The sequence below is a fragment of the Triturus cristatus genome, chromosome 5_1, assembly GCF_964204655.1.
Source record: "Triturus cristatus chromosome 5_1, aTriCri1.1, whole genome shotgun sequence".
NCBI classification, from domain to species: Eukaryota; Metazoa; Chordata; class Amphibia; order Caudata; family Salamandridae; genus Triturus; species Triturus cristatus.
This window is the reverse complement of record NC_140587.1, coordinates 175,168,338-175,184,408: the sequence shown is the minus strand read 5'-3', so window position 1 is coordinate 175,184,408 and position 16,071 is coordinate 175,168,338. Positions and strand designations below refer to the sequence as shown.

At 45.8% G+C, this 16,071-nt stretch overlaps 1 protein-coding gene across 1 annotated transcript in view; it reads left to right on the top strand.

Annotated features, from left to right (window-relative positions):
• The first annotated feature begins 10,119 nt into the window (after positions 1-10,119).
• LOC146830582 (proteasome activator complex subunit 2-like) overlaps positions 10,120-16,071 on the top strand; it is a 183,631-nt gene continuing 177,679 nt past the window's right edge. Inside the window, exon 1 of the mRNA XM_085604783.1 lies at positions 10,120-10,563. Coding sequence (XP_085460909.1) covers positions 10,513-10,563 — 51 coding nt within the window. The 5' untranslated portion in view covers positions 10,120-10,512. The remainder of the gene's footprint in view (positions 10,564-16,071) is intronic.

Genomic DNA, 16,071 nt, shown 5'->3' with positions numbered 1-16,071 from the left:
GGGATGTGCGCGGCGCCTGCGGCTCCCGCGGAGCCGCGGGGGTGGAACCACCCTGACACTCGGCCGAGTCGCGCGACCGGCGAGGGGAGTCCGAAGAGCGGTGTCGCCTCTTGGACTTCTTGGAGTGCTTCGACTTACCCGAAGACTTCGAGCCAGTCGAGCGACGATGTCGAGTGCGGCTCCGCGACCGATACTTTGACCTCCTCCTAGACCGGGATCGAGAATGGCGTGGCGGAGCTCGAGAAGCTTACGGGACCGCTCCCGCCGAGCTTTCGAGGTCAGGGCCATACAATCGGAGCACGACTCCGCGTCGTGGTCGAGGCTCAAACAGTACAGGCACCGGCGTTGATGATCGGTCACCGACATCAGTCGATGACAGTCGTCGCAGGCCTTGAAACCTGGCATCCTACCGGCACCAGAGTCGAGAAAGTGACCAAAAAGAGTCAAAAAGTTAGTCAAAAAATGACTAAAGGGGTAGCTCTCCCGGATCGGCGCTTACTGGCGCGGAAAAAAGAAGAACTGACGTCAGCGCGCGAGGGTGGCGTCTAAGTACTCCGACGACGTCATTCCGGCGCACGACGCCAACGACTGACGCGGAGCCGCAGACGACGCCTAGCGACGCGCAAGGGGTATTGCTACAAAAATCTTCCGGATCCAGTCTGACGCCTGGGGATATTCTAAGGTGAGGAATCTAACTAACGTGTTTCTTTCAGATAAGTACTCACAACCGTACTTACCATTAACCCAATTTTCTTCCATAGGAAATCATTAACTGTTTTTCTGTGAAATTTCTTCTGTCGATTTTTGCAATTTTTATTTGATAACTTTAAAGGCCCCTTACACCAGGCCTGAGAGCGTAAACTTGTTCGAGTTCAGCCACTGCGACCTGGGAGGTACTAAACACCAATATAGCGAGATGAGGCCCTGGGCTCTCAGCACACATATTTGTATTACTGCGTTACAGCAATCACAACCAACAATGTGCTTTCAGTATAGCACTCACGTCAGTCTTACAGCTTTGAGGCGCTGTATTTAACACGCACAATTGAAAAGATGAAAGGCGAGTCAGACCTAAAGATCGATTGCAGCAGCCTGCACACATCTATGAGGCAGGTGGATCCCGTCGGTACAAAGTGTGACTCGCCTGTAAATCCACTCATTGCGGTTTCAATGAGGTCCTCGGGCTCCAGTAATATGCAAGTATTTCTGCACTTAGGACTATCCATCAGTCTCCTGACATACCAAGATAACCGTTAAAACTACAGCACAGCCAGCGTAGGTAAAACAAATGCATCAGAACAGTCTGAGACACTGGCATCCAAGAAAGCTTCTCTTCTACATGCAAAACATGTTTTCAAAGTTGACACAAACACCCTCGTAAAACGTGTAAAACAGAGTATAGTCATAACTGCTTCCTCTTGAATCGAGGCAGCCTGACTTTGCTCTCTCCTTCCGATGTGTATACTGGGGCTGAGGCGGTCACAGGTTTGGACAGTACAGGAGAAACAGGTCTGTATGTGGCCAGATTTTACTGTGAGCTGTCCAGCTCACTCTTTCATCCTCCCAAGGGTGATAATACAACTGAGTTTCAATTAGTTGATAGGGGCAGACCTCAAGCAAGCACCAAAATACACGTGAGTAACTTTACAAGTCATTTTAGAGATGAAGCTGAGGGACTAAAGGATTGATGGGTACCCATTTAGGGGGGAGATTTTGGGGGGCAGAAGAGGGACAATTGTGTTCTGTGTTTTAGAAAGGGAGTAAGCAAGGATTAAGTCAAAATATCAACTTTTCCAGTGAAAGTGGTTTATCTCTTTCCTGCATAGGACTTATCAGCGTGGAAATCCATCTTTCTATTTTGAAATTTTAAGAGTTTCCGTTTACCATAGCAGTATTTGTGTTTCAAATTTAATTGAGTGCATGGCCTCAACAATCGTGTACGGACCAGCAAAGTAATTGAAATTTTGCCACAATTCAAGGTTGAATGCAGTGGTTATATTCTTTTGCTTGCCATGGTTCTATTTATTCTGTTGATTTTTTGGTTTGTGTGTGATAAATTAGTAGTATGTAAATCGCTGTTAGAAGGGTAACATTTGCTCTAATTGTAATATTAATCCTGTTCAATTGGGTTATTAGACTTTTTCCAAAGGTGGCTGCAATCTTTTTTGCACGTTCTATTGTATTTGTTTTTGGGAGTCCCATTTTTAAATGAGCACTGCGAATCACGTACTTCCTTACAGAATGCCATGTAATATTTAGGTTATTGACAAGTGTAAACTTGTTTTAAACTGCGCACTGTTCACCTAGTGTTCAAATTAACACCACAATATAATCAAAATCAAAACCGCTCAAACATTGTTTCCAAGTAAATTATAAGACATTTACTTTACAATGATACTTATGTCATCACTTTTTAACAACCAAATAAAGTTTTCCACATTCAGTGATACAAAAAAACGAATACATCCGTTGTACATATATTCCTTTTTTGTATACAAATATGTTAATCAATCACATGATTGCATTTTTAATTTACATGCCCAATGCATTTCGGAACACTACGGTTCCTTCTTCAGGGGACGGTCTGCAAAAAATAAACAAATGCATGAATGTATTAATGGTATCTACATGGGAGGCTCTGAAAGTATTTAGTGTATGTGGCAATGCATACCTGAATGGTCAGACAAAAGTGTGCCCTTGTGTAACTTTCTGAAAGAAACGAAGTAAAAATGTCATGTGCTAAGTGTGTAAAAAAACAACATGGAAAGTTTAATGATAATGGCATGGAAGGTTTAAAGATAATAAGCTTACCTGTGTAAAGATTTTCAATATTCCCTCCAAAAATTTTTTTTAAATAGGAGTGCTTCCCTGATCTCATAACAACATGTAATATTTAGGGGAATGATGTTAATTTGCCGCAAATGTTCCCTTGTGGTAGGAGTTTGGAGAGGCAGAATATGGTCAGTTAAGGATGGCACATTTGCAAGATAATTTACATGGGAAAAAGTTACTAGGAGCTATGGTGTCTTTCACCAAAATAAAACAAATGTTTTTCAAGTTCTCCAGGTACTGTGTTGTGCTGAGCTTATTTTCAAGTACTGCTATACACATATTAATGCCATATAAACAAGTTCTAAACCCTTCCCTCGTATCCCTCCTAGACTCATCCAATACCTCATCTTTCTCCGTAATCCAATTCTAGAAACTCTTCCCCCTCTACCTTTCCTTATCCCAAACCTCCTCCTATTGCTACGATCTCCAAATAAATACTTTTTAGACCATTCCCTCTACTATTCCTCCACTATACTTTTCAATCCAACTAACAGACTCACATGTCCACAGCTCAAATTAATTTTGTATTTCCCTATACTAACTCACCACTAATCCTTTTTGGGTTCCGGAGTAGCGTGCTACTCACTGAAAAGCACCTTGACAGGGTAGTAAGCACTATATCAATGCAAATACAAATCAAGGGTCCCTTCCAGTGACTATTCCCCCTACCCCCTACTGCCACCATCTAAAGCCCATGCCCTGCATGCACCATGCGTTGATAGGCCCTTCATGCCCAAGTCAAAGGTCCCTCCCATCTGCCCCACTTCCACCCTCAATCACCCACATCCCATGCGAGGCTTCTCTCAGAGGAGTCTGTAGACGTGCTCTACATGTACCAAGCGTCCACATACCACCTCTTTCCCTCAGAGGCTTGGAACTGCTAGCCCCAAGTCAGCACAGTGCCACAGAAAGCAGGATGACTAGCAACCCTGGGCTATTGAGCTTGGCTTAACCTATTGTTGTAATCTTCCGTGTTCCTTGCCTTTTTCCCCCTCCCCCCTCTCCTGTCCTGGGTATTGGTACTGCCCAGGTTGTAGAACCTTGGATTTGGAGTTCGCTTTAGAATGTTGGGTGTGTAGGCGGTTGTGAACAGGACGTGGGATCCTATTGGAATAAATGCTACTTTTTCTTCACTTCTCCTGGCGCTATATTCATTAATTCCTAACATTTTGGCGACGAATTCAACTTACTGTGCTGGGGACGGTGAGGATCCTTTCCCCAGTGTTCTTGCTGCCTGCTCGCTAACACCTTCACCGGAGGACTTGGTGTCGATCTGCCCCGTTTTCCTTCGTCTTCCTGCGGAGCCTCTTTCCATCGTAGCGGACTCCTTGGCTACTGGAACTGTCCCTCACGGTGGGTGAGTTTGTTTCTTCCGCACTGGGGCATTTCCACCGTTCCAACTCCTCTCGCCATTATCGATGTGTCGATGACGTTCTTGGAGGACGGTTCTTCTCGTCTCTTCAGAGGATATATGCGTTTGGTTAGAGGCTGGCTTCAAGTTACCCGTCTTTTTCCCCACCTCCGTGAGAGTGCCCCGCTTCCTCGCTGGAGTTCTCTTTGGTCCGTGTGGCGAAGTGTTGCTCCAGTGGTTCTCTTTCCAGGGAAGCCTACGGTCTAGGTTCCCGCCTCTTCCCGGGGACGTCATCTCCTTCGTTGTTTTCCCCGCAGACTCTGCCCTGAAACACTGCTTCATTTTCCTGCCTACTTCATTGGTCTCAGCCTGCATTTTTTTCTTTGGAGGTGGTCCGCGCTATGAATGTTCCGCCTTTCACATGTGACAGGATTACTCATTTTTTCGAGTGGTGATTGGCCTTCCTCAGCAGACACTACCTATCAGACACCACTCCAAGGTTTTCAGCCTGCATGCTACTTTCGCTGACAGGCTCAGCTTACACTTCGTGTGTGGTTTTATTATAGAGGTTTTTAACTTAGTCTATGATCCGGTACTGTTGAAGTTATCTTTCTCATTCATTTGCCTGCATATTTCTACCCGCTGACAGGCACAGCTTATTATTGGATGTTGTTTGTTCATTGTACATTCTCTTTTTGACTGGCACAGCTCATTTTGATGTTGTTTGTTTTTCGCACATCCTCTTTCTTTTTTTCTTTTCTCTTCTTTATATTTCCGGTTCTTTCTTTTTCTTCTTTCCTCATTTTATTCCATCACCTGTTGCTCTCTTATTTCTCCTCCTTTATTTTTCTTTCCTTTCTGCCTCCAGCATGTCTGCGTTTGCTATGTCTCAACCTCCTTCATTTCTTGATGAAGCTGGAGATCCTCTCATTCCATGGAAAAAGTGTGTGAATCTCTTTGAATCATATCTTATTGCTATAGGTGGTGACAGGATTTCCGCTGTGCGCAAACAACCTATCCTCCTGCACAACCTGGGGAAGCAGGGTAGGGAAATTTTTGATGACCTTCCTGATTCTATTGTTGAAAATGTGAATATTGATGGTGAGGGTGATGTCCAACAAGATGTATATCAATTAACCTTAAAAAAATTGGAGGCGCAACTTGGGGAAAAAATTATTATTGTACTAGAGCGTCACAAGTTTTTTTTGCGTGCTCAAGGGAAAAATGAAAAAGTGATCAATTATATTGCAGTTCTGAGGGGTTTAGCCTCTACGTGTGATTTTGGAAATTTAACTGAGTCTCTTATTAGGGAACAGCTGGTAAGATGTACTAGCGACAAGAAAATTCAGGAAAGACTTTTAGCTGAAGCCCCAGATTTGAAACACGCCATTGCCATTGCCAAGAGCATTGAACACACTGCATATTGTATGAACGAGATGAAAGATGCTGTCGATGTTAAATTTGTCTCAGAAAACAATGTAAACAAGATTTCTAGCAAAGATTCTAAACATAAATCCCTACCTACAATTCCTGAGATACATACTACTTCTGGGAACAAGTTAAGATACTACAGGTGTGGTAATCCTAATCATTTAGCTAACAATGTGAAATGTCCCGCCAGAAGTGTAATGTGTAGCAAATGTAAGAAGAGAGGTAATTTCTCTAAAGTGTGTCACGATTCAAAGAAAGGTATAACTCACATGATATCAAGTGAACCTATTTCTCAGCTTCCCGAAGAGGATATTGTTTTCCAAGTATTTAATTGTTCTGAAAGTTGTAGCAATTCGTACCCAAAGTGTGAAATTTTTCTAGACAGTGTCAGGTATGTAGTATATGCAGACTCTTATTCCCCATATACCCTCATCAACGAAGCTACTTTACATGCCAATTCAGGTACAGAAAAGTATAGTCTATTGTCTCCTGACATCTGGCCGGGTGGATACAATCAGGATCCCATACCTCTGGTGGGGATGCTGCTTATGCATATAGACTTCAAGGACAGATCGACTGTTGGAAAAGTCTACATTACTAAAAATGGTTCTAATTTACTTGGTTGGAAACATCAAAAAGATCCAAGAATAAAGCTGGACCCGAATGCACCCGAACCAGTTTACCTGGTGGATAGATCTAATATTGGAATGGAAATTTGTGGAAAATTTCCGGAGTTTTTTACGGACACTCTAGGTCTCTTGAAAGGTTTTCTTCACAAAATTAAACTCAAGTCAAATTCGAAACCAGCTGTCCACAAACCTAGATCTATTCCATTACTTGTAAGAGAACCACTTTAAAAAGAACTGGACAGATTGGAAGCCAGCAAAGTCATTGAAAGGATCGAACGTTCAGAATGGTTGGCCCCCATTGTAGTAGCAGCCAAGGGTGGTGGCAAGGGCATTCGTCTATGTGTTGACCTCAGGGATTTAAACTCCAACATTTGGGTGGATAGACACCCTCTCCCCAATATTAATGAAATGCTTTCTGCCATACAAGGGGCGAAATTCTTTTCAGTTTTAGATCTATCCTCAGCCTACCATCAGGTTGCTCTGCATCCAGAGTCAAAACCTCTCACTTCGTTTATAACGCCGTTCGGGGCTTATCAATTCTCTAGATTACCATTTGGTCTAGCTTCTGCTGCAGCAGTATTTCAACGTGTAATGCATCACTTACTACAAGGTCTGGACAATGTGCTTTGTTTCCAAGATGACATCCTTATTCATGGTTCGTCTGTGATGGAGCATAACAAAACTTTAGAAGCAGTCTTGATTAGACTCAGTAAAGCTGGGTTCACCACCCAGAAAGACAAGTGCAAAATTGGTGTGGAATCTGTAGTCTACCTTGGTCACACTATTTCAAGTGAGGGGATCAAACCCAAATACAACCTGATAGATTCTGTCAAACTGGCTCCAACTCCCAAAAATAAAGAGGAACTCAAATCCTTTTTGGGTTTAGTTGAGTATATGTCCAAGTTTGTCAAGAACTTTGCTGATCATGTCCATCCTCTCAGAGAACTACTAAAAAAAGGGTCATCATTTGAGTGGAGTCAGCAGTGCCAACACGCTTTTGTACACGTCAAGGAAGACATTACTGAAGCACCCATCCTAAGTGCATTTGACCCTAACGCTAAAACCATCCTGACCACAGATGCTAGCATGAAGGGGTTAGGAGCGTCACTCACACAGATAGTAAATGGCCAAGAGAAAGTAATAGCATTTGCCTCGAGAACCTTAAGAGATGCTGAACTCAATTACTCCACAATAGAGAAAGAGGCACTAGCCTGTTATTGGGCCATGAACCATTTCAAGTATTTCCTCTGGGGAATTCCATTTTCACTAAAAACAGATCACAAACCGTTACTCCCTTTATTCTCCACAAAACGTCTTGAAAATGCCACTCCACGTATTTCCAAGTGGGTACTGAGTCTACAAGGCTTCAACTACTCCATGGTTTACATTCCAGGCATCGACAACCAGGTAGCTGATTGTCGCTCGAGACTTCCTGTGTCCAGTGAAGATCCCATGAACAACCCTCCTGATGAAACCATCCTTACTATTGAAATTCCAGCCTTCAATAAAGATGAATGGGATAAATCCTTAAAGGATGACTGTGATCTAAGAGTGTAATTAGCAAAGGATGGCCTAAAACTATAACACACTTTCCCGAAGCTATCCGCAAGTTCTGGATTGTAAGAAATGAATTGTCTATTGTAGGTGACCTTATTTATCGAGGCAGCAGAATCATCCCTCCAAAAAATATGTATGAACGGCTAATTGAAATTGCACATGAAGGCCACCCTGGTAGGAACATGACGAAGAGAAAAATCAGACAGAACTATTGGTTCCCTAATATGGACTCTCTAGTCGAGTCAAGTAAAGAATTGTGTGGCATGTGGCATTAGCGACACAACTAAAATCATCCATAAATCACCGCTTTTGCCGGTGACAATTCCCACCAAACCTTGGGGCAAGTTAGGGCTGGATATTATCGGTCCTTTGAACCTGTTATGTCATTCTCATAGGTTATGGACTACCATTCCCATTGGATTGTTACGAAAATGGTTTCTTCCATCACTACCACATCATTGATTGAATTTTTGAAGGAAACCTTTTTCAAAGAAGGCATTCCTAGCGTTATTATATCAGACAATGGAGTTCAATTCACTTCAGATGAAATGAAGCAGTTTATGACCTCATTATCTGTTACTCACCTCAGATCCCCCCTTTACTGCCCCAAAGCTAATGGCCTGGTAGAAAGGGCTAACAGGATGCTAAAGGACACCATTCAACTTGCATTATCTTCACGAGAACCGGTTGTGGAGGCCATTAGAAAAATGTTGTGGTCGTACCATACGACACCCAATGCTGTCTCTGGAGTTTCTCCATTTATCTCACTTAAAGGAAGAAACCCTGGTTCAAATCTCACACCCAATTGGCTTAATGGTGGGACTCCTGTGTGGGTGGACAGGGAAGATGTTCTTAGAAAACCTGAAAAACATCAATCAGAATATAAGCACAGGTATGACAGTCGTTGGGGAACATCCACCAAGTGTTGGCGAGAAGGCCAACGGGTGGTTGTCAAAAAACACAATGTTACCAAATCTAAGATCTCCTCATATTCTAAACCACAGAGAATAAGACGTGTTCACAACAACTCTGTAGTGCTGGGAGATTGAAGCATGTGGAGCATGGACAACATTGCGGGCTGTCCAAGTGTTTCTGGTTCCATGCCTTCTTTGGGTGACAGTCAGAGCAGTCCAACTTCCACGGACAGCGATCCCAGAAGTACAAGGTTACGCAGACCACCTATTTGGCAAGCTGATTAGAATATGTAACCCTTTGATGTACTTCTCTCTGGTTTCCGCATATGCCACCTATCCTCTTGTGTTAGACTAGATGTCAACGATGTGTTATATTACACTTGTATTTGCTCCTTTGTATCCATTTACCTCTTAATTTCCCTTTTGGGATTGCAGTTTTTTACCATGTTTTTGGTTATCCTCCTTTTAGTAGGGAGGTGTGTTGTAATCTTCCGTGTTCCTTGCCTTTTTCCCCCTCCCCTGTCCTGGGTATTGGTACTGCCCAGGTTGTAGAACCTTGGATTTGGAGTTCGCTTTAGAATGTTGGGTGTGTAGGCGGTTGTGAGCAGGACGTGGGATCCTATTGGAATAAACGCTACTTTTTCTTCACTTCTCCTGGCGTTATATTCATTCTTTCCTAACACCTATGTTCCAAAATGTTACCTTAACCCCTTCGGTGCTCATGACGGAATGGTTCCGTCATGACCCACGGTTGAGCTGTGCTCATGACGGAACCATTCCGTCATGACCACGCCCGCGCAAGATTCCGCCAGCACAGCGGCGGAATCTGCGCAGCATCGAAGGGGTTAAAGGAGAATGAGGCAAACAAACACGCTCAGACACTTTACTATTTCAAATTTGAATACTCTGCTAAAACAGTTTCCATGATCTAAGGCTGAAAAGGAATGATTACAAGTAAAATAAAGTGCCGCAACAATGCCGCAAAATTTCCCTTTTTGTGCCGCTAAATTTTCAAATCCTTGCCGCATAATCCTGGGGAGATCTTTCCAATGTAGGACCGGACTTTCGCTTGCCCTTCGCTGTTTTCTCTCTCCCATTTACGCCTCCTTTTCTCCATTTTTAAATTCCAACATCCTCTCTATCCTATACCAGCTCTCTGGCAGCAGCCTGAATGAAGACGCACCGTCAAGCTAAATTAGCTTGAGACCCCCTGGTAGAGATCAGTCGCGCGCGCCTCCAGGCAGCCTCGGCGCCGATTACTTGCTGAGCCACAGTGCGCCCACCTGCCCAGGTACAGCTCCAGTACTCCAGCCTCCTCTCTCCGAAACTACGGAAGCAGCCAGCGAGACGCGCAGAACGGGCTAGAGGTGTCAATCGAGGCTATTACAGCGCCGCCCACAGAGCGGGAGGAGAAACTGCAAGACTGGGTACGAAGGAACTCAACGCTCCCCCAACTCCTTTCCATGAAGGACTGTAGACACCGCGTGACTTCCCACCAGGCGCGGCAGCCTGGAAAACCCCATCCGTTCAAAGAGCCCTCGCAGCTCCCAGGGCACCTGCACCGACGGTTGAGGAGGGCGAGAGAGGCACCACCCAGCCGAGCGCCCAGGGACGGCCCCTAAGGACTCTGCACCAATGCGTTGGGCCGCCGAAAGGGAAAGTAAAAGAAGCCGGACTGCTGAGAAAGAGGGTTGGGGTGGGGGTAGGGTTGGGGTGGGGGTGGGGGTGGGGTTAGAACTGGAAGAGACAGCAGCCGGGGAGACGACTGAAAGATAGGTGCGCTTGTAACTCCTGCATTATGGCGAAGTCACCCTGCGCCCTCAAAGTCAGCGGCGACGGCAAGAAGACGGTAATTCCAATACTTCATGATCTGCCAGTGTGCGCTTCACTCTGTCTTGTGTCTCCTCTTTCTTCATTTTATATGGATTCTCATCCTACGAGTATTCTCTTAGTACTGACACGTGATCCCTTATGTGTGTTTTAGTTCTAGCTGTGCGGGCAATAGCACTCTGGTTGCTGGGAGTTTTATGTCCAAACTTCTAGTGTGACTAATTAAACCCCGGAAAATGGATAGTGAAATGAAGCTAGGAGTGTGACTGAAGCAAGTGAAACGGGACCACTTGTCAATAAGGCTGTCTTCTGTACATTTTTTTATGTCTGCCTACCTCAATTTTCTCCCCTTCTCTCCATGTCAATATAATGGCCTCTGCCCGTTTCAGCCACTGTTAGCCTGGCCATTAACCAGTTACCAATACCACAGCGGCACCTGGGCCGGGGTCAGGGAAATGGGTGGCTATCAAACTCTTACGTTACTACTATCTTAAGTACCTGGATAGCAAATGCCACACTTCAGGAGAGGACTTTATTGCTTTACCACTAGGTAAGAATGCCCCTGTCCACACCGACCCGCTATACATCTGGGAGAGAACTAACCAGGTTTGCTAAACCTCAAGAAGAAAAACTCATGTCTTTAGGAGAGAAAGCCACCGGTATAATACAAGGTTAGAACCCCCCCCCCCCCGAATCCCTCCTCCGTGAATGAATCCTTCTGGCAGCATAGCAGGGGGCATACCCCCCTTCCGTCCCACCTACAGAGAACCACTCCACCAAACCAGCACGTGCTATCCCACCAAACGATATGCATTCTCTGTACCACACCATCCTTACTTAGCCCCTAAGTGATAACCCCTCCCGCTTGGTATACTGCTAGCAAAAGTACCTGCAACCCTACTATGGTGAATCCACTCCTGCTTTGGCCCCATGAGGGAACACCCCACATTCCTGGTGTGGGGGAGAAAATCTCCCTATGCAACTGAATGAGAATCCCACCTTACCATATTTTCAGACCTCTGCTATTTTACCAGGTTAAACCTCCCTCTCTACCACCAAGACAAAATTCTTCATTATACTGCCCGAAAATAACTTCCTAATGTACAAGTTAAAGAAACTAGAGCGAGGAGCAGCACTCCACTTTAGCACCAGGAGAGAGGAAATCCTATTCTGCCAGCAGGACAGAATATACCACGCCTTCCCTTCAGCAGATAATTCCTTGATTAAGTACCTGGAAAGATCAATCCCGTTATGTCTGAGGAAAAAAATCCAACTATATTGTGGGATGGAGCACTCACTATATTAATAAGTTGCAGCACACCTTCGCTCTCCAGCCAGGATAGGGCAAGCCGTACAGTATTAATTTGAGAGAACACGCTCACTAGACCACCTGTAGAGAACACCCCGCCATTTGTGTTGCACGTTGGAATGTAGAAATGCTCAGTCAATGCCAGTAGATTAAGAGCAGGTTTATGGTAAGTTGAATGGGTACATAAATGACCCAACCAGGAGCAGATGTTGGTGGATGCTCGGCCCTGGTCTGTCTGACTCAACCGCCCTCCAGGGCCCCCTCATAACTCTGGCATTCCACAACATCAATTATGACTAGCCACCAAACTACACCAATAATTACCACAGTACAACATCAAACGCTGACACAACCATTCATACAGCCAAGGAAACAAAAGCAAAAACCTGGAATCTTTCAATATTCATACTCCGTTAACTTGCAACAGATACATTTTAACCCACGCACTCATCCCACGAAAGGGCATCATATTTTTTAGCATTGTGAAGCTTTCAACCCATACACTTATCCTCTGTAAGTGCATTTAGTGTTTTTGCATCCAGTATCTTTCAACCTACACACTCATCCCACGTACGGGCATCTAGTGTTTTAACAATGGGTAACTTTCACCCCACTTACTTATCCCCTGTAATGGCATCATATGTTTTAGCAATGGCATTCTTTCACCTCTTATTCTCCCCTACCACTGAGTGAAAATCACACCGAACAGGAGTCAGCACAACCCAAGCACTGCCCTGCCACTGAGGGGGAATCACACGAAGCGCGGTTCAACACAACCTGAGCATTTCTCAACACGAGCTAGCGTGAACACTTGTCTAGTACTGGAACTTTTTTTTGTATAGTAGTATACTCAACCACTGAGGGAGCAGTAATAGAATGGGGTTAAAAACAACCCTATCATCACCAGAACCGCAGTCATCTTATAAAGGCTCAAACGGCAGAACAGCTGTTGAACAGAGAGCAGAATGTCCCTTTTTACAATGTGAAGTATGACTCAAGGAACCATAAATTGTCCAGTTCGGACAGAGATATGCTCGTAATATCTAACAGAGTATAGTGTATATCACGTAGTAAATAAAACATACCACAGACACATAACTCCTTGTAACAGTCGGATTACAAATGGGAATGTCCGCATACAGAAATATGACTATTATACGCTACTTGTGCTTAACAAGAAAGGACTGTCTAAAACAAAAAAGCAGGTATCGCAGGACGATAAACTGCAAAAGAAGCACGTCACTGTGTCATTATATAACAAGCATTTGCAATGCAATAGGTCTCGCATTTATAAGAGTTTGAGCTATTGGCATTGTAAAATTACAATGCCTTTTATTTATGTTTTGGTTTTAAAACAAATAAAAGGCATTATCATTTACAATGTCAGTAGCATAAACTCGCATAGAAGCAGTGTGTGGCGTGCAGCAGTGTGTAGCAGTGTGAGGCATGCAGCAGTGTGTGGCAGTGTGCGGCGTGCAGCAGCAGTGTCCGGCGTGCAGCAGTGTGTGGCGTGCAGCGGCATGCAGCAGTGTGTGGCGTGCAGCAGTGTGCGGCGTGCAGCAGTGTGCGGCGTGCAGCAGTGTGCGGCGTGCAGCAGTGGGTTGCGTGCAGCAGTGGGTTGCGTGCAGCGGTGTGAGGCGTGCAGCGGTGAGGCGTGCAGCAGTGTGAGGAGCAGTGTTCCGTGCAGCAGTGTGTGGCGTGCAGCAGTGTGGCGTGCAGCAGTGTGAGGCGTGCAGCAGTGTGAGGCGTGCAGCAGTGTGAGGCGTGCAGCAGTGTGTGGCGTGGTTTGTAAACAACAAGAAAAGCGGACATCAAAGGAAGGGTGGGAGGGAACGAGCTGTTCTGCTTGGGTTTTCGGATCAGGTGGAACCCGCTCAACAGTGCCTTTCTAACCCAAACCAGAACGTTACCCCCTCCCTAGGGCCTTTTTACACCTAAATAACCACATATATATGTACCACCTAAGGACAGGGAATTCCTATTATATATATATATCCAGACCTCACAGCCTCGCGGTCTCAGACAGACCCAGAACTTCCTACCCAGACGGCAGCCACAGTCTCGCGGTCTCAGACAGACCCAGAACCTCCTACCCAGACGGCAGCCACAGTCTCGCGGTCTCAGACAGACCCAGAACTTCCTACCCAGACGGCAGCCACAGTCTCGCGGTCTCAGACAGACCCAGAACCTCCTACCCAAACGGCAGCCACAGTCTCGCGGTCTCAGACAGACCCAGAACTTCCTACCCAGACGGCAGCCACAGTCTCGCGGTCTCAGACAGACCCAGAACCTCCTACCCAGACGGCAGCCACAGTCTCGCGGTCTCAGACAGACCCAGAACTTCCTACCCAGACGGCAGCCACAGTCTCGCGGTCTCAGACAGACCCAGAACCTCCTACCCAGACGGCAGCCACAGTCTCGCGGTCTCAGACAGACCCAGAACTTCCTACCCAGACGGCAGCCACAGTCTCAGACCTCACAGCCTCGCGGTCTCAGACAGACCCAGAACTTCCTACCCAGACGGCAGCCACAGTCTCAGACCTCACAGCCTCGCGGTCTCAGACAGACCCAGAACTTCCTACCCAGACGGCAGCCTTAGCACGAGCTCATCCTATTATTACCGTAGTACACGACAGGGGAATCGGGGTTACTATGTATCAGATCACACAAAGACTATTAGTTGAGCACAACCTGTTCTTTAGTTCGAGGGGCTCTTGTCTCCCTCATTCAGTTACCACTTACCTGATCAGGATTAACATCTGTTCATGTCAAGTTGAATCTGACTAGAAGAATAGGCTATCCTCCTATACAAGGATACACAACACATGCTGACTCACAACAAGCTAAATACTTTATTTAATAGCTACATGCACACTCACAGAATACATCATATATACAGCCTGCAAGGAAAGTAAAAGGTTAAGTTATACACTTCAATAAAAAGGGGTCGACATCACCTTAGTCGTATGTAGCCTGTGCTCAATGGTCATCTAGGTTCCCTTCTCGTCTGTGCCTCGGCCTCGCCTGGAAGTCACACCTCCGCAGTCACGGATCTACTCCCTTCTCCCTCTCCGAGTCACTGGAACCTCTTCCTCATCGGCTACTCTCTCCTCCTTAGATTCAAATTCGTCATCTGTCTTCCCTGAAATAAGTAGTAGCTTTTCTGCTAACGGCCAGGTGCCGCCTATGGACTAGAAGCAAGTGCCCATATCTAACTCAGACTTTCACTAATATAGAGGTGCATTCTCTCATGGAAAATTCCAGCTCGAAACCTGCCGCCCACCAAATTCCTGTACCTCCCCGTGCCAAGGACACGTTCCCAGCCGGCCGGCCTGATGTAGTGTCTTCGGCAGGGGAAAAATACACTTCTTCGATAAGGGCCGGCCCGAACCGGTTCTCTCCGAGCGAATAACACCTCATAACTAAAATATCACCCTTCACCTAGAAATGTCCCAAGCTGCCGGGGCAGAAGGAAAGATGGAGTCTCTCCTGTCTGAGGCCTACCAGGCCTGAATTCAGCACGACTCCATGAAATACCCTCACTATAGGGCAGGTTATCCTTAATACTAACAAATCTATCCCCTAGGCTATGTATGTAAGCCCTGATCTATGGGGAGGAGCACAGGATCGTGTCAAAGTGTCTAGTGGATAGGCTCTATTCACTACTCTTATCCTTAGACTTGGATGGAAAGAGACTGAAGTCATATTAATCGCTCTACAACACAAGAAGGCCGGGAAAATCGAGCAGTACACGAGCATATGGGGTGTGAGTTATAACGAAAGTTAATTGTTGTAAGAGGGGATACAGGAAGTGAGGCCGAGCGCGCGCTGGCGAAAGCAGTCTGCTGCTTTCAAGTCCGATGCCAGCTTCGCGCTTGAATGCCTCACATGCACTGGCCATAGACTGCATTCCTAAGGTCTTGTGCCCCTTACTAAATCTCTCTGAATGCGTGAGGCGGCGCACGCGCAGGAAGTAGCTGGTGGCAAATGGAGTGCGCGTGGTTGTGCGCGTAACCGCCACCCGATCCGCCTGGGAAGCCTTTGGGAGCATTTTCTGAAGCCCCTACACAAGTCTCGCTGAGTGATCGCTTACGCGATAGCCAGGCGAGACCTAAAAAGTGTGCTCCCATATAGCCTAGAAAAGCAAAGCAGTGAACTGCTCAAAATGTACCAAGGTATTAAAACTTAAACACCTAGAAAGCGTGACCCACGGTAAAA